Consider the following 17809-nt stretch of genomic DNA (forward strand, 5'->3'; position numbering starts at 1 on the left):
CTGGGCTGATTTCTCTGTGTATGGTGTGAGATGTGAGCTTTCATTTTGTAGTTTTACTTTTTTATTTTGTTTTTTAAGTTTAGGAAAGTCTTCTTAGATTAAAGCATTTTTAGTATTTTGTTCTCTTACTTTTTCTTTGTTATGTGTTCGCTGGCTTTTCTTTTTCTGCTTTCTGAATCTATGATTTTCTCTTGAAATGTTTATCTTTTTCCACCCTTTTTGATTTTTAGAATTTTTTCCTTTTCACTTTCTATTTCTGTTAAGTCACTGTGTTTCAGTTGCCTTCAGTCTGATGTTCTTTCTAGTTTAGTTTTCCTCTCTTAAATGATTGTGACTAGTTATTTCCTTCTACCGTTTAGTCTGAGTTTTTCTAATTCTGATCTGTTAATCTTTCTATATAAAAAATTTAAGCTTGTATTGAATTATTGGTTCAGAGCTCTCAACTTTTTGGCAAGCCTGTTTCATGTATTTTTCTGCAGGAACTTTTAAAAAAATTCAGTTTGCATGGGACTAGGTTTTGTTCCTTTTCTGTTGCTGAGTTCTTCAAGCAGTTATTTTTCTTTTATGTGCAATTTGTTCTAGATGGTATAATTCAAGTTGACTTTATGCCATTTTCTAGAGCTTCCTCTTCTGTTTTGTTTTGGTGTAGTGTTCCAAAACATGGAGGCTAACTTGACATATCTACCTTTGTATTTGAACCTTCTTTTTCCTTTCTTTGTGTTATCTTTGTGATTTTCATTTTGGATTCTGTTCCCAGCCCTTTCTCACCCACCCGGGGAGGTTTTGACCTGAGAGCTTTTCCACTGGTTGGTCCTGCGAGCAGTGGAGGGCAGTCTGCTCCAGCCCCTCCAGCAGAGCCCCACACAAGCTCATGGCTGGAGAACTCACGGCTGGATGCGCACGGCCCTTCCCGGCTTTGGCTACTGTTCCTACGTTCTCTCTGTGCTTCCGAGAAGTGACTTGGGGTCACTTGGGGATTCTCAAATTCACCAGAGACACCACCCTTGCTTCTGCTGCTTCCCTTACCGCTGCCGGTAGCATGTAGGTCATCTTGCTCTCTGCGACCTCTTCACCCACTCCCATTTTGCAGTTTTGTAGGGAATGGTGTCGCCTAGTTTTGTTGTGGTTGCTGCCCATTGGGTTTGAATCCTGCTCTCCAGTTGTCCTGTTTGGCTTTATGGGGGAAATCTAGGGAGATTAGACGTGGGAAAAGCCAGCCCTACCGTCTTCAGTGGCAGCGAGATTTTGGACGCAGTGGTGTGTTCAGGGATTCGGCAGACTCACAGTGAGGGCCGACTCTGTGGGGCTGCTTTCAGGAAGGAGGAACAGTTTTTCCAGACTGCATTAATTGTAACAAGTAGGCTGTAGCAATAAAACTCAGAGTAAAAGCTAACCACTTAATTTGGAGGAAAAACACACTTTTTCTTGACTATAGTTTATATTGAGTGGAAGGTGAGCTAGCATATTTCTTGAAATATGGTCACTTTGGGAAAGAAATTCCAGTAAAACCCAAAAGATAGTATGGTCACTCTCTTGAGTTACAGAAAGAGGGAAAAGTTTTTTTTCTTTTCTTTTTTTAAACGCATTTTAAATTGTCTTGGCTTCTATAAGGAAATCATCAAATAGGAGATTACTCTGATGATTTGTTACAGTGGGGTAAATTCAGAAGGCATCTGTTTTATATTTAGAAGTGCTATGCCTTGGTTTGTTCTTTTTTTTTTCTTCTTCTTCTTCTTCTTTTTCTGGTCTTGGTCATTTCTTGCACTCAGTCTACAACCATAGCTATAAAACTCACCTTGTCTGGTGTATTGAGTCTGGTCTGTTGTGGTTTACACTGAAACTCCATTCAGGAAGATTTTACAGTGATTAAAAATACACATTAAGAGAACTGTTTGATAGGAAGAAATAATAGCCATACTCATTTATTTTGAAGATTTGTTATTTATTATTTATTATTGTTAGAGAAGATTTCAACAATGAAAGAGGATTGGCATTCTATAGGAAAAATTAAATTTAAAAATCCCCAATAAGTTAATAAAGAGCATTTGCATGTATGGAGTTTATGTATGTGGTGTGATAGCGGGTGGATATTTGCTAACAAAAATCTGCATCTAGTATTGTGTGTATGTACTTAGGGTATCCAGGCTCCAAAGCAAACCACCTTACGTATTGTAAGTTGTCTGGTCTTAACAAACCTGTCTTTCACCTGAAGAGCCATTTCACGTGTTGCAGGCTATAGCCTCTGAGAAAGTATTTGTTTCAAATTATTTATTTGAGAGAGAAAGAGAGAGTGAGAGACAGCACGAGAGAGGGAAGGGGCAGAGGCACAGAGAGAAGCAGGCTCCCTCCTGAGCAGAGAGCCTATCCCCAGGACCCTGGGATTATGACCTGTGCCAAAGGCAGGTGCTTAATCATCTGAGCCACCCAGGTGTCCTCGAGAGTGTTTGTTTTAAATCTTTTTCATTTAGTAGTTGTAGAGCTGAGAGTTTGAGCCCCCCTCGCCCACCCCCCAGTGCTTTCTCTCCGTGAGGTAAGCTACGTCTCAGGGCAGTTAAAGCCCAGAGAGAAGTGACTTGGTTACGGTCACCAGACTAACTGGTGTCATAGCTGCCCTGGAATCTGGGGCTTTTGATTCTAGCCTGGGGCAGTTTTCACTACAACACCCTGCTTTCTCTCAATGTTACGTTCAACTTGGCTGTGAGTGAGAAGGGTGAATCCAGATTCACTGCCAAAGGCGTAGGGGTGAGAAGGGAAGCCTGGAGTGCCGGGTGTGGCCAGCTTTGCCTTTTTCTGTGAAGCCAAATGACCACACAGCCACCATTCCATCGTCGCTGTTCGGGAACGTCCTCTCCTCCGCCGTGGTGACTTGTAACGAAGGCCCGTGGCGTTGAGGCTGTGGAGGCAGGTTAGTCCTCAGAGCAGATTACTGTTGCTTTGCCACCTTCTAGGCACAGAGCCTTGGACAGCTTGCTAAGCTTTGCCGAGTCTTCATTTCCTCATCTGTGAGGTGGGATGATGATGTGATCTTCACGGAGATGTGAGGATGGCTTGGGGGCTGTGTATAGAGTAGCTGCTCTCGTGTCGTACGGCCTCTTCCACATTTGAACAGTGCCTTCGTGGCACAGAGCTTTCCTTAGTGTTTTCAGCACTTCGAGGATTGTAATTCTGAGTGCCGCTTTCTTTCTTTTTATAGTGAAAATGCCTCGTGTAAAAGCCGCTCAAGCTGGAAGACAGGGCCCTGGAAAGAGACGACTTGCGGAAAACTTTGCCCCTGGGGAGGTGATCACTGACATGGCGAAGAAGGAGTGGAAGCTGGGCGCTCCTGTTGGCCAGGGCGGCTTCGGTTGTATATATCTCGGTAAGCGTAACCAATTCTCAAAGTAGTTTCTCAGTTGGGAGAGGTTCCTAATGATCTACATTCAACTTAATATTGTATGATTTGGCAAAAATATATCAATGACACAGGAGTGGACAAAAAGTTAGTTGATTTAGTCACAGTAGAAAAAGAAGGTGATGTATCTGCAGTATTGTGCTTTAGATTTTAAAGATATTGTGTAAACCTGTCCTGGTGCCGCTCATTTTCAGGCTCATTTGGATCCTCACCGCGGCAGAGACTCGACTCTTCTCTGCTGGGTCTTGTCCCTTTGCATCCCGTTGTCCACGCTGTGGCTTGAGTGACCTAGCCTAGTTGAATTTCCAGAATGGCTCTTCCCCTGCCCCCCGGCGCTGGGGATAAAGTGGCAGACGCAGGAGAATGGCATAGAGACCCTCCCTCTCGTTGGTCCCTCCGTAGCTTTAATCTTCGTCCCTCACATGCCCTCAGGGTCTGCGCTTTGGCCGTTCTGCTGCCCTTTGCCTCTTGATCTCCATACGTGATGCTTCTCTGGTTTCATTTTTCCCAAGCTCTGGCTAGGGCAGGGACTGTCAGTTTATAGGCCCTTTGTGTCAGCCCTTTCACAGTCCTTTCCACGCTGTGCTGAAATGACTTTTCCGTCTCAGCAATTGGGCATCTCTTCTTACTGTGTTCCTTGTGCTTGACGTATTTTATAACATGACGTTTGAATGAATTATCAAGCTTCCTTTTACCCCTTTCCTCATTTGAACTGTGCAGTATTATTGGGATACTATCCTTATTTTGTACTCTAAATGCTTATTTAAAAAATTCTAATCTTGCTGTGTTACTAATCAGCCTCTGAACGATGTGTCTTGGAGCTCACACCTTTCCATTTGCCCATGGTAGTTGTTTTTGCGACTTGGTGTTCCTTCTTCTCTCTGAACTACTGTAGCTGCCATTTCTTCAAAACCCTTCTGTTCCCAGTTGGTTGGTGGTTTCTTATTTTCCTTTGCCGTTCTCTGTCTCTTCACATCTAATGGAGAATGCCTTAGGACGGGGGCCTAGCGTGTCTTCTTTTCTCTGGTACACTCACACCCTAGGGGCTCTTCCAGAGTCATGGCTTTAAATGACTAGTGTTTCGATGTCAGTGACTCTCAGACTTATTTCTCCAACTTGGGCCGTTCTTCTGAACTCAAGACTTGTATATCAACTGCCTCTTTTGCACGTGAACTTGGATGTTTACCAAGCATCTCAGACGTAAGGCTCGCCAAAGCACCAGCTCTTCCTGCAGCTTCCTCCATCTTAGTAAGTAGCAACTTCCTCTTCCCAGGTGCTTAGGCTGTAAACCTGGAGCCCTCCTTACCCCCTTTCTACCTTTTGCCCTCCTATCCAGTTTATCAACAAATTCTGTTGGCTCTTCTTTGAACATATGTCCACAGTGTGACCACTTCCCACCACCTTGACTGCTACCATGTCTCGTCAGAGCCTGGCTGACCTCCTTGCTTCTGCCCTTGCCCTCTGCACTCCGTTCTCCACTAAGAAGCCTGAGGAATTCTTAAATCAAAGTCTCGTCTTGCCAGTTCTCTTCTTAGAACCTTCCCGTGGCTCTCCAGCTCAGTCATAGTGACAGGCTTATGTCACCTGTCATGCTGGTGTTTGGTCCCTGCTGCTTTTCTGATCTGTCCCTTGTTACTTTCCACCTCACTCACTTTTCTCCAGCTGCTTTGGCCTCCTTGCTTTCCTCAGACTTGCAGAGGCTTCCATGTCAGGGTGTTTGTGCTGGTTTGCCTGGAATGTTCTTCCCAGGTATTTATGTGGCTTATTCCCTCATTGTCACCTCACTGTCACAGGGTGTCAGCTCCAGGGACACCCTGTCACATTTCTCTTCGGAGCTTGCAGCACATCTTCCGGCCTCGTTTTCCTGCTGTAGCACTTACTACACCATCAAGCATTCTTTATATTTTAATTGTGGTCTGTGTCCTACCACTGAAATGTTAGCTTCATAAGAGTAGTAATTATATCTCCTTGCTCGTTACTAAGTCAGTTTCCTAGAAACTGGCATATCATAGGTACTTGGTAAAAATACGTGTTTTATGAATGTGGGCAGTCTTATGTTCCTGACTGGGAATACTGATTCCAGGGCACCTGTGCTTTATTTGCATGAAATAAAATGACAGCCATGTGACAGTTATGGTGGGCACTTCAAAGTTCTAGTGCCAACATCCTGAACTATCGATACAGATGAATTTCCTCTCCCAAATTAGTGCTTCTGGAACTTTAGCTTCCTTTTACCTCCCCTCCGCCCCGCCCTTCTTAGGAAAGTTCCCTGGTTTGTGAAATTTAAGAAATGTCATCAGTTACCATCCTCTTTGGACTTCACAACCTACATTAGCATATCAAAAGCCATGAGTACGTTTAAATTAAGGAAATCTTTAACTCAGAGTTTTCCATACTTAATTGATGATCGGATTGAAGATACCAGCAATTATAAAAATGCATTCCAATTTCAGACATGTTAAATCATGAAAAAAAAAAAAGTCTTCAAATTGATGAAATATACTGTAATGATATGCTGAGACACATACTTGGGAACTGAAATTTATTCTTTCAAGGAGTTGTAGATATACAAACCTAAAGATTAACAAAGGGTTAGTAACAGACTAATCAAAGTAATGCTACTTCTTGTTCTGATATTACGTATGTCACTTTTTCAAACAGCTGATATGAATTCTTCAAAATCGGTGGGCAGCGATGCACCTTGTGTTGTAAAAGTGGTAAGAAAATATTTTAGCTGACTTTCTTTTTTGTTGAATGGGTGTAGTGTTTATTTTATAAGGATAAAGGATATTTTATATCCTTTTTGATAACTAGAATTAATTAAACATACGGTACTACATTTTTAACAGTGTTTAATAAGACACAAAAGTATCTTAATAGTTTTAAATAATTTGAATTCAAAAAGTTCATTTCCTCTCTTTTAAATTAGAGTGATCCTAGTATTTGGGGAAAAAAAATGAACGTAAGTATGGAGGTGTACCAATGTAGAATAAAAATACTCAGCTCATTCTTATCATTTCAACTGTATTTACAATAGATGAGATACTTTCTTATTTACATCCCACAAGACCCTACTACTTTAATGAAACTTTACTGTATTTTATCTAGCATTTGCTTCTGAACTTCCACTCGGTCAATCTTTTTTCATTTTATTCCCAGTTTTCTTCCCTTTTACATCCATTTTAGTGAATTATATATTTAATTGTGATCACTTTGAACCTTCTTTTTGCTCAACTAATGTTGAAATTGGTTTGTAATGAGTAAAGGTTAACAGCATCCCATCTGATAGGAGCCTATTTATACAGCTTATACACTGGTGCGCTAAAAGGCATTTTAACTACTGTTTTTTGTTAAGAATATATTATGCATCTTTCTGCTTACAAACTTCCATTTCTAACTCTTCTCTCAAAGTTCTTTACTTGTGTGAAGAATATGTTTTTGTTAAATAATAGGAGAGACAACAGGGTCTGTTATTGGGGCAAATTACTATCGTAAGTTCCCCATTCGCCCTTTTTTTCTAAGGGCTACAGAAGTCAGAATTATCCTGAAGTTTTGTGTGTTGGTTTGTTTTATTTCACGTTCTTTTAAATGAGGAATATATTTGATCCCTTGTGAATTAACTCTTTTGGATCTGAATTGTTTTAGTGATTGTTTTTAATACTTTTTTTATTAAGCCATAGATTTTACAAGGAAAACTATAATAGATATTAAATAATTTGAATACTTTTGACAGGTGCATATACCTGGAGAGCTTCCACCTGTATCAAAATGTACAGCATTTCTGTCAACCCAGAAAGATTTCTTATATCCTTTTTTGGTCAGACCCCTATTTCAGGGACACTTTGAGGGTTTTGTTTTGTTTGTTTTGTTTTTTTTCTGTGCTGTGGATTAGTTATTCTTGTCTAGAAGATCACATCATATAAATGGTATTATACAGGTATACTCTTTTGTTTCTGACTTCTCATGCTCTGCAGAATGTTTAATAGGCTCATTGGTATGGTTGGTATATCAGTCACTCATTCAGTCTTACTTGTCAGAATATTATATAGACATAGTTTTTTTTTCTCCATTTCCTGTTGATTGTCAGTTTTTGGCTATTATAAATAAAGCTTTTATGAAAGTTTTTGTACAGGGTTTTTATTTTTCTTGGATAAATACCTGGAAGAAGAATTGCTGGTTTATAGGGAAGGTGTATATTTAAATCTATAAGAAAGTACCAGACAGATTTCCCAAGTGGTTGTGCCATTTTGTACCTCCGCCACTGACGGAGGAGAGATCTGGTTGCTCAGATTCTCTGGAGTGTGTGGTTGTTGGCTGGTTTGGAATGTTTAGCCGCCATGATGTTGTGTGTATAGTAAGGTCTCAGAGTTTTACCTGATGGCTCACTTTGATTAGTTTTTCCAAGTAATTGTGCTTATTGGCCATTCATGTATTTTCCTTTGTGAAGTGCCTTCTCAGTTTTTGTTTGCTTGAAAGACCTAGGTAGTTTTACTTGTTATAATTGAGTAGTAATAAAGTTGTTCTGGATGTGGGTCCTATTCCAGATGTGTGCATTGTGAATATTTTCTCCCCGTTTGTTGTTTGCGTGTTTGTTGGTTGAATGCTTTTTGTGCACCTTTTGAGGTTGATCATAGGATTTCTCTCCTTCATTCCATTAATGTGGCAGTAATATCGACTGGTAATTTGAGTGTAAGACTTGTATTCTTAATATACACACCACTGAGTTCTGATGTATGATACTTTATACGTAACGCTGGCATTGAATTGCCGGTATTTTGTTAAGGAATTTTCCATTTTTGATCGTGAGGGATATTGGTCTTTGTTTTATCTAATATTTCTAAATTTTAAAAATGTCCAATCTCATTGTTTGGTTTTGGCATCAGGGTTATTGGCGCCTGGTCTCCTTTTTGCCCTGCAGAACCCTGAATCGCCTCCTTTTGACTCCTTGTGCCTCTGTGAGGAAAGCGGAGGCTGGTCTGGGGCTCACTGTGTTGGTTCCTCCTGCCTTTTTAAGATGTTATTTATTTATTTAAAGAGCGAGAGAGAGTGTGTGTGCAAGCGGGAGGCAGGGCCAGAGGGAGAGAGTCTCAAGCAGACTCTTTGCTGAGCGCAGAGCCTGACTCCGGGCCCAGTGTCGGGACCCTGAGATTGCGACCTGAGCTGAAACCAAGAGTCGGCTGCTCAACTGTCTGGGCCACCCACATGCGCTGATTTGTTTCCCAATTTTTATTTTATTTTTTATTTTTATTTATTTAATTTTTAAAAATATTTTATTTATTTATTTGTCAGAGAAAGAGAGAGGGAAAGCGAACACAGGCAGACAGAGAGGCAGGCAGAGTCAGAGGGAGAAGCAGGCTCCCTGCAGAGCAAGGAGCCCGATGTGGGACTCGATCCCAGGACGCTGGGATCATGACCTGAGTTGAAGGCAGCTGCTTAACCAACTGAGCCACCCAGGCGTCCCTGTTTCCCAATTTTTAGAGGTCACAGTCTCTACTGCCTGTTCTGTCTAATGTCTGAAAGGAATGATTCCATCTGTTTTGTCCAATTTTTACATTTGTTTACAGCAGGGGGCTAATTGGCTCCCAGTTACTCTGTCAGGCCTGTAAGTAAAGCTGATACCCTGATGGGTGTGTCCTGGCATTTTGCTTTTCTTTAAGCCCTTTCATTTTGGATTTTTCTTTCTCTTTATGGACTAATATTTCTTTTGAAATATTTACTTGCTGCTCTATCAGAGGAAGGAAAATTCTTACTATTAAATTGGATTGTTTATATGGAAACGCAGAATGTTATCTGCATTTGCCTTTGATATGACAGATTAAAATTAAAATCTAGGGGCAAGACTACATTCTTCTTAGGATTTTTAAGAAGTTTCCATTGTGAGAAGAGAGCAAGTCCACTTATATATCTACGACTTCTCATAATCTTGAGGTTCAAAACATGTGGTTGGCTGTGACCACCTTCAGCTGGCTAACCTGCGCTGCCCTCCCCAGGGCCGCACCTTATGGGTAGGACTGGTGGGGCACAGTCTTTGTTCTGGAGAGCCCGAGGTTCTCCCAGCCGTGGTTTGGTTTAGAATGATGATGCTCTTCTTTATTATGGGTCATTCTAAATTTTTTAGTTGTTATTTCATGTAACGTCACTTGTACTACCTGTCTTACAGAGTTATGAAAAAAAATGGGTAGGGACAAGTATTTTCTAACTGCTTAATAAGGTAGTAAATTACTCTCTATTTCTAATTTTAAAGGCTTTTGTTATCAAACCTAGTTTAGCGCTCTGCATCTCTCCTGTCTCCTAATTTAGTTCTGTTTCCATTGGCTGGTATTACTCCTTCTCTTTGTAATGAGGACAATGATAAATATTCAGTCAATTTCTCTTTTGCATTTAATATCTCAGTAACATTTTCAGTACGGTAGTTTGTCTGTGATCCTGGAAGAATGCCATAAACAAATCAGTGTTACTGACGCTTCCTTTTCTCTCTCAGGGAGAGCCCAGTAGCTGCTAGTGCTGATTCCTTTCCGGATCCTCATCCCCTCTGAACTCCTTGAAACTCCAGTAGCATTCATTCTGTTTACATTTATTTTTACCATTTCAGATGTTAATATCCTTCCCAGACCACAGTTGCTTTTAATCTTGTGTTTTTTTCCTTAGCTGGATTTCAAGTTGTTTTGTTTTGTAAACTTATTTTATTGTTCTTGTTGTAAACTTGTTTTCTTTATGACGTTTATAAATGCCTGCTTAATTCTGAAAACTTTGTAACCATAATTTCCCAGCACCTTTTGATTTCTTGGGGCCACCCACTTTCATCTGTGGTCTGTGTCTTTTCAAGTAGCATCATTTGCCTTCACTTGTGACGTGCTGTGACTTAGCTCTGTCCACAACTACTCTGTAAGTCTTTGCTCTCAGAGCTTTATAATATTAAAGGTGGAAATGGTTTGTCAAACACAAACCTGTAAAATGAGTGTCAGTTCTTTCCAGGATGAAAATCAACTGCTTATGAACATTTGTCATTTGAAACATTAGGGTCTATTAAAAATCATGTTTACAAAGAACGGGTACTACTCTTTGGGGACATTTCATAAGTGATTACTGAAAAAAAAAAGCAAAATACAAAACTATATGTAGTATGGAGGTGATTTTATAAAATAGCCATATATGTGAAGAAAATATGCAAAATATTTCCAAATTTTCTAGCATAAGCACATATATTATCTTTGGAGGAAAATCACCTTAGCAAATGTTATTTTAAAAATAATGGAAGACTGGGGCACCTGGGTGGCTCATTTGGTTAAGTGTTTGCCTTCAGCTCAGGTCATGATCTAGGGGTCCTGGGATGGAGCCCGGATAAGCCTTCCTGCTCAGCTGGGAGTCTGCTTCTCCCTCTCCTTTGGTGCATGCGTGTTCTCTCTCTCTCTCTCTCTCTCTCTCTCTCTCTCAGATAAATAAATAAATAAATCTTAAAAAAATAGTTGAAGGCACATTGATTTTTAATGTGAAATTAGACTTAATAATGCAGTGGCATATCAAATCAAACAGTGGTTCTCTACTGAGAAGTAGAGTGTATACCGCAGTGGTAGTGCGCTATAATCAGAATCTCTGAATGCAGAGCCTGGTTATTGGTATTTTTAGTAAAGCTCCCGAGGGGATTCTTTTGTGCCTCAAGGTTGAGAACCGCTGGTAGAGTGTGGTGCACAGAGCACCTTAATTATTTTCCGTGGAATCACGCGTGCTCCTGTGTACCTTTGGGGATCCTTTCTTTTCAGTGGAGATGGCAGGTACCCTGTGCTTCTGTTAGGGCTTCCCCTTCGGGTGGAAGATTTGTCAGAAGACGTGGTGCTGCTAATACGGGTCCCTGCTCCGTGAAAGAACCTCGGATGGTTAACCTGCAGATTCCTACATTTGGTCTGGAAATGAAGTGATGACAGACATATTCAAGATAGATGTTTAGGTACAATACTAAGTATTTTCTTTCTCCTACCAAATGACCGCTCTGGTTTTGCTTAGGGCCTTAGTCTGTATTGACTTAGGGAGCAGCCTCAGAGCCATGGTGCTAAGGTCACCAGAGATGGTAAACTTGTATACTTTGCCTTTAGATAACTGAGACACCCTGTCTGTATTTTCTCTCAGGAAAGATGATGTGCCCCGAGAAATGGGAAATTGGTAATAAGTTGGATAATGCAAGAAGAAAAAAATACTCTTGTGTTTTCTTGTTAACAGCCTTGATAACAAATTAGTTTTCAGTTATACTCCTTTTGCAGTCATGTCAGTGAGCTCAGAGCAGAACTGAGGGGGAGGGTGGACTTTTGGGTCTTGTACCCCAACAGTTCTTTATATCGTGGTCACTTTGAATGGACATAAAGTCTTTATTTCAAAGTTCCCTGGCAAGAAGTTTGCAGACTGATGTTTAATTTCTTTCACTGACTTTATGAGAAGTGACCTGAATTTTCAATTCATATATCATAATTTTTTGGTAGGAAGGGGAAACTTTATACAGCTTCATTTTTAAATGGCAGCCAGTTGCTTTTAGAGGGTGCCATTGAAATATATCACATTTTAATTTTTTTCTGTTGTCATCTTCATTTTGACACTTAGAAGTCTTAAAGAAACGTTTAGTGATATTCTAGTTAAAATGTCAGTCCCAATTTCTTTTCTAAATCTTGGCTATTATAGAGTTGGCAAAGTATTTTAGATTTGAAATATGTTAATAAAATTTTAGTTATGAGTTAAGGTATTTTTCTTCCACAGAAATAGCGAGCTTTGGCCAGAGTGCAATGCCAAGGAAGTAGCTCCTTTATTTTGTTATAATGGAACCTTATTGGATTAGAAAAAAGTATGAAATGAGCTCAAAGAGCCTTCATTGTAGTGGGGCTTTCATTATAATAGTCTGATTTATATAGGTTGATTCTTATTATTATAAGTTTAATAAATTATTGCCCAAAGGGAAGCTTGGAAATTAAAGTTGATATGACATAGGTTGAAACGGAATGAATCAGAATTTTATACTGATGGTAATAAGCCAGGATTTGTCTTAGGAAAACCCCTTTCAAACCTGAATTATATTAATAAGCTATTCTAAAAGTTAGCCTTTGGAGAGTAACTTCACCAAAACGTCTTCTCTTGAATTTCCACTACTTTCTTCATTTCTTTCACTGAGACTGCTGCTCCTGTTGAAGGCCTGCTTTGGGTCCTGAGCAGGAGCAGGTGTCTGTCCGGAGAGCATCGATGCCAAGGAATGAGCCACAGGTTATGGTGAAGCTTGAGGTACTGAGTCCAAAGATGAGGGACTTGCATTCATAGCTTATGTGTTGGTTAGTTTCTATTTCTTAAGAGGTGATGAGATGCCAAGCCCTGTGTACCATTCTGTTTCAAGGCTGGGCTGACAAGTATACTCACCTGGAACAAGGCACGTTTATTTTCAGGTTCTGGTCCATGTGTTGGTAATGCATGTTGCCTGCTTGCTGTTGACTGCTTGTTCTTAGTTAGTTGCTGCCCGGTTCCTTGCAGATTGGCTGACCTATATGCACTTTAACTGGGGATTCCTGAAGCTAGTGGGCCGCATGGTCATTTCTTCTAACGTTCTGCTGACCTTGCAACTCCAGGTACACGGCTCTTCTGTCCAAGATAACTTTCTTCCTATATTTCCTAAAGGAAAAGCAGTCCTATAATTAGTTTAGAAATGTTAGCTTCCTCGTTCAAAGGTTTCACTGCTTTTCAGAATTTTCCTTGGGTTCTTGATAAGCAAGATAATACCAACAGAAATGATCAACATGACATACAAACCACTTTTTTTTTTTTAAAAAAGATTTTATTTATTTATTTGACAGACCGAGATCATAGGTAGGCAGAGAGGCAGGCAGAGAGAGGGGGAAGGGAAACAGGCTCCCCGCTGAGCAGAGAGGCCGATGCAATGTGGGGCTTGATCCCAGGACCTTGGGATCATGATCTGAGCCGAAGGCAGAGGTTTTAACCCACTGAGCTACCCAGGTGCCCACAAACCACTTTTGATTCAGATACAATTTACTATTTAAGAAGTTCACAAAATTGTAATATCTTTTTTATCTTTCCATGTCTATTTAACAAGGCGCAAAACTCCCAACAGGCTGATATTTCTTGTTTGTTCATGCCTTTTTGTGCTATATATATAATTCTTTACAAATCATTTTAACTGTTAGTAGCCTTTAAAATGTAAAATGAATGTAGTCCGGTAAAGTTGGTGGGAAACAGTTATTACCGAGCCCTGGTTTCCTCTTGACTTTGAATTCTCACGTGGGAAGGTAATCGTGGGGCTCCTTAGTTTGAAGAAGGCAGGAATCAGCGTCAGCAAGGAAGGGATGCCACTAAGTGCACGGTGCTTGCTCGGGACTCTGGAGTTCCAGAAGATTCCCTTTGTGACAAGGTTGGTGTCTGCCAGTCCTGATCAACTAGATACAACTGTACTGAGAAACAGGGAATAGAGTTGGATTTTGCCACCAATTGGCTAAGTCAGGTATTGGAATTTTATTGGATCTCAGAAACATCTGGTAGCCCCTTGGTTCACATGGTTGCCAATCATTGCTTAAGAGAAAACTTAACAAAGATGAAAATGAGTTTAAAGATTTTTCTTAAACTTCTGCAAAGACGGAGCTGTTTATCTGATTTTGAACATGTTATCACTTACAGAAATGGACTTTGAGAAAAATATAAGATTCACGGACTCTTCTGAGAATATCTAAAACGTTTTGAAAGAGTGTGTGCCATAAATATAGTTACAAACTTAAGTATCACAATTACATTGGAAAGAAACATTGACGTTAGTGTTCTTTGAAGTTTCATTGAAAATGACTCCATAATGTTAATGACTGCTAGCGCCAATAACCTCTTATGTTTTAAGGAGCCCAGTGACAACGGACCTCTCTTTACTGAACTGAAGTTCTACCAGCGAGCTGCCAAACCAGAGCAAAGTAAGGAACACAGCACACATATGTCTACCTTGTTCAAGTGACTGCTACTTGTTGTGTGAAGTCAAGACAAGAGCCCTGGATCTGATATTATGATGCTTTGTTATATTTATTTTTCACTTTTTAAGTAAATTTCATTTTAATGAGATTTGTATGAAAGAATTTTGATCTCTTACTGGGTTTGATATGATAAGATTTCATCTATGTTGATATAGAATAAAGTTAGTTATAGGATACAGGATTTAGGAAATATCATAAAAAATTGAGAAATAATCCTAATTCATGCATGGGACTCCCAGTCTTTTTGAGAATTTTTTCTAAACTTTGGAGAACCTAACCTGGGTGGAGGGGAGATGCTGTAATCCATGACTTAGAACAGTCCGCAGGGAGGAGGGCAGGACCTCTTCAAGCTCCTACCACCCCTTGAGCGTCATTTCCCGGTTACTGACCTTTAGAAATGAGGTAAACAGCTTCTAGGTTAGGTAAAAAGTCTTTCTGGAGAAGTGAGTAACCATTTACATCATTAGAGCTTGTAACGACAACTGGCATGCTGTGGTTGGATTTTCTTTTTTTTAAATGTCTATCGGAGATTTTTCATTTTAAAGACAATGTTTAGAGCACGATAAAATTTTATATGTTAATAAAAATGCTTTGATTGAAAGGTACTTGTTATTTGTTATTATAATGTATTGTTCACTTTTTTATGAAAAAAAGATGAAATCTTATTACATGTACAAGTACATTCTGCTCTTAATGATTTAAAAAATCATGTAGAAGAAAAGTGAAATCACAAGCCTGTGTTTTTAACTTGTAGTTCAGAAGTGGATTCGTACCCATAAACTGAAGTACCTGGGTGTTCCTAAGTATTGGGGGTCTGGCCTACATGATAAAAACGGAAAGAGGTAAAAATTTGCATGCTTTATGTTTCTTCTCCCTCTTTTGAGCACTCACTGTCCATGGTTTACTAAGCACCTGCGTTTCTGCTGGGTCTCCCTCTGGGCTGTGGGGCACGCACTTGGCAGAGACGAACAGGACATGAGCCCTAGTCCGGAGGACTTGTGTGGAGCACTGGCACCTGCCTGGAGCCCAGCTGACGAGCAGGAACAGAGCAGATGCACCCTGCATTTTCTCCTCTTACAAATAAGCAAGCAGACAAGAACTCCCATGTCATTTATGTATGGGAAAGGGAGCCCTTCAGGCTTCAGTTTGGCCTTTTGTATTAGATACACGATCTGCCCACAGCAGCGTCCTCTTTGTGATGTTTCAGTGTAGCTGGTGAGAGAAAACAAAACACGTATGAGACAATTACAGCCACGAAGTGCTACTAAACTCTGTGACTCTGATTTGTTCGTGTCTTAGGAGTTCTGAGATTGGAGAGAGAACATTGCTGGCACTGCTGAGTTGGAGAAAACCTCCCATGCTTTGGTGCATGATTGACATTTTTAAAAATACTTGCATGAATGAATGGAACTTCCTGGAGTAAGGCTGGCAGCCGTCCGAGGAATAGATTTAGTTCGGCCCTGGGGGTGTATTGGTTAGGGTGCTTTCAGCTGTAAGTAAAGGAAAACTTTGATTCTGCTCTCTGATGTGACTCTCAGGGGCCCAGGTTCCTTTATCTTGCCCTTTTGCCCTCTTCCTCTTGGCTTTGTGCTGTATTAATTCTCCACTGTGTGGCCTCAGGTGGCTGCCCCATTTCTGGGCATCACATGCAGACAGACACAGCAGCCCATGGCAGTAGGAGGTATTGCTTGTTGTGTGTTTTCCTTTCCTGGCAAAGGAACCTCCCTTCTTCTTATGTTTCTTGGTCTGGGTTTTATCGGTGCTCATTGTTAAACCTGCCACGGGAAGGGGTTGAGCGATCAAGTGACTGGCACGGTGAAGCACGTGGCCGTGTGGCAGAGGATGGACTGCTTGGATGCAGTTGCTGCTCCGTTGGAAGGGGTGGAGAGGAGAGGTAGTTGCTGGGTGGGCAGCCCGCGCTATTTTATGTTTGGAAGTTCTTATCATGTATTTGTATCTCTTAGGAAATAGGATGAATTTACTGAAATGACAGCTTTTTTTTACATATGGTTTTGCTGGGACAAGTCTCTATAGTTTTTATGAAAATTTCTGGAGAAGTAGGATAGAACTGGGAATAATTACACATATAGCAGGGGTTCTACATCCGAAGTAATTAGAATAGTGCCGTGTGCAGAAGGCTTCAGTCCATGCTCACTGTTGTTATGATGGTCATCACTCATCTTAGCCCAGCTGGAAGGGACATTATGAATGTGGTCTTAGTTTTTACTGATTTATGGAGTGATTTAACCAGACGAGTCAGAATCTGGAAAACCAGATAGAGATAAAAGTGATCCTCAGAGCATACAGTGAACTGTGTTACTGGAGTGAGGTGTTGCTCTTCGGATACTCATAGAAATGGCACTTATGATTGTCGAATGTTGGAATTTGAGTGCCAGAAAAGACCTCAGCACGCATGAGGCCCCACGCTGTCATTCAGTACCTATAGGAACTGGGGCTTACAGAAGTAATGTGACTCGGCCAAGGTGACATAGTGGGTTTGTGGCAAAAGCAGAAATTTGCCCGTTTCTCCAGAATATTTGTTCTTCTTCCTTTGAGTATTTAACATACAGTCCCTTTATACCTTTTACATAATTTTATGGAATTGAGTTATTGTGACGGCATCTCTTTATAGTCTCAATTTTAGTAAAATGTTAGTACTGCTAAAATGTACCCTAAAAGTAAAGAAAAACAGTCACAGACAACGAGCTAAATACAGAAACATAAATTAACTTCGGTTTGGGGAAAATCTGTGATACCAGTCTTCCACGGATTGTTTTATCTTTCCTGTGAATGAATCTGCCAGCGTCTTGTCTGTGGACTGATCACCTCCTGTTGACCAGTGTCTCAGGAAGCTCCCTGGCTGCCACCAGGAGGAGGCCCTCAAGGCAGCACCGGGAAACACTCCCAACTCTTGAGCTTTCTAGTTGGAAGAAGGGGTTTCAAACATTTGTCTTTCTTTCCTTCTCTCTCCTTTCTTTCCCTTTCATTCTGCTCTCCCACTAAACATGGCCTTGGAAAAATTACTGTCAAGGGAGACTGGTCACCGCAAAGTAGGTTTTTTCGAGTTCTGTTTAGTTCGTTGACTTTTCTTGTTTGTCTTTAGTTACAGGTTTATGATAATGGATCGCTTTGGGAGTGACCTTCAGAAAATATATGAAGCAAATGCCAGAAGGTTTTCTCGGAAAACTGTCTTGCAGCTAAGCTTGAGAATTGTATGTGAGCTACATTCCTCTTGTTTTAATCCAGTAAAGGCGAGTTGTGTTGAAGCTCGGTCCTCTGCTGGCTGGTGTTAGGTACTGCATTAATTTATTCTATATGATGCTTTCATAGCTGGATATTCTGGAATATATTCACGAGCATGAGTATGTACATGGAGATATCAAGGCCTCAAATCTTCTTTTGAGCTACAAGAATCCTGACCAGG

At 40.6% G+C, this 17809-nt stretch overlaps 1 protein-coding gene across 6 annotated transcripts in view; it reads left to right on the plus strand.

Annotated features, from left to right (window-relative positions):
* The window catches only part of VRK1 (VRK serine/threonine kinase 1), a 74696-nt gene that overhangs the window by 31846 nt on the left and 25041 nt on the right, over window positions 1-17809 (plus strand). For 4 of the 6 annotated variants that reach the window (XM_032345217.1, XM_032345215.1, XM_032345218.1 and 1 more), the window contains 6 exons: window positions 3194-3358; window positions 6053-6108; window positions 14259-14328; window positions 15140-15227; window positions 17489-17597; window positions 17716-17808. In XM_032345217.1, coding sequence (XP_032201108.1) covers window positions 3199-3358; window positions 6053-6108; window positions 14259-14328; window positions 15140-15227; window positions 17489-17597; window positions 17716-17808 — 576 coding nt within the window. In that variant the 5' untranslated portion in view covers window positions 3194-3198. Of the gene's footprint in view, window positions 1-706; window positions 1042-3193; window positions 3359-4531; window positions 4640-6052; window positions 6109-14258; window positions 14329-15139; window positions 15228-17488; window positions 17598-17715; window position 17809 lie in introns of those variants that run through there. The other 2 variants (XM_032345219.1, XM_032345220.1) reach the window with 2 other exon arrangements.

The sequence above is a fragment of the Mustela erminea genome, chromosome 5 (genome assembly GCF_009829155.1).
Source record: "Mustela erminea isolate mMusErm1 chromosome 5, mMusErm1.Pri, whole genome shotgun sequence".
In the NCBI taxonomy this organism is placed as follows: Eukaryota; Metazoa; Chordata; class Mammalia; order Carnivora; family Mustelidae; genus Mustela; species Mustela erminea.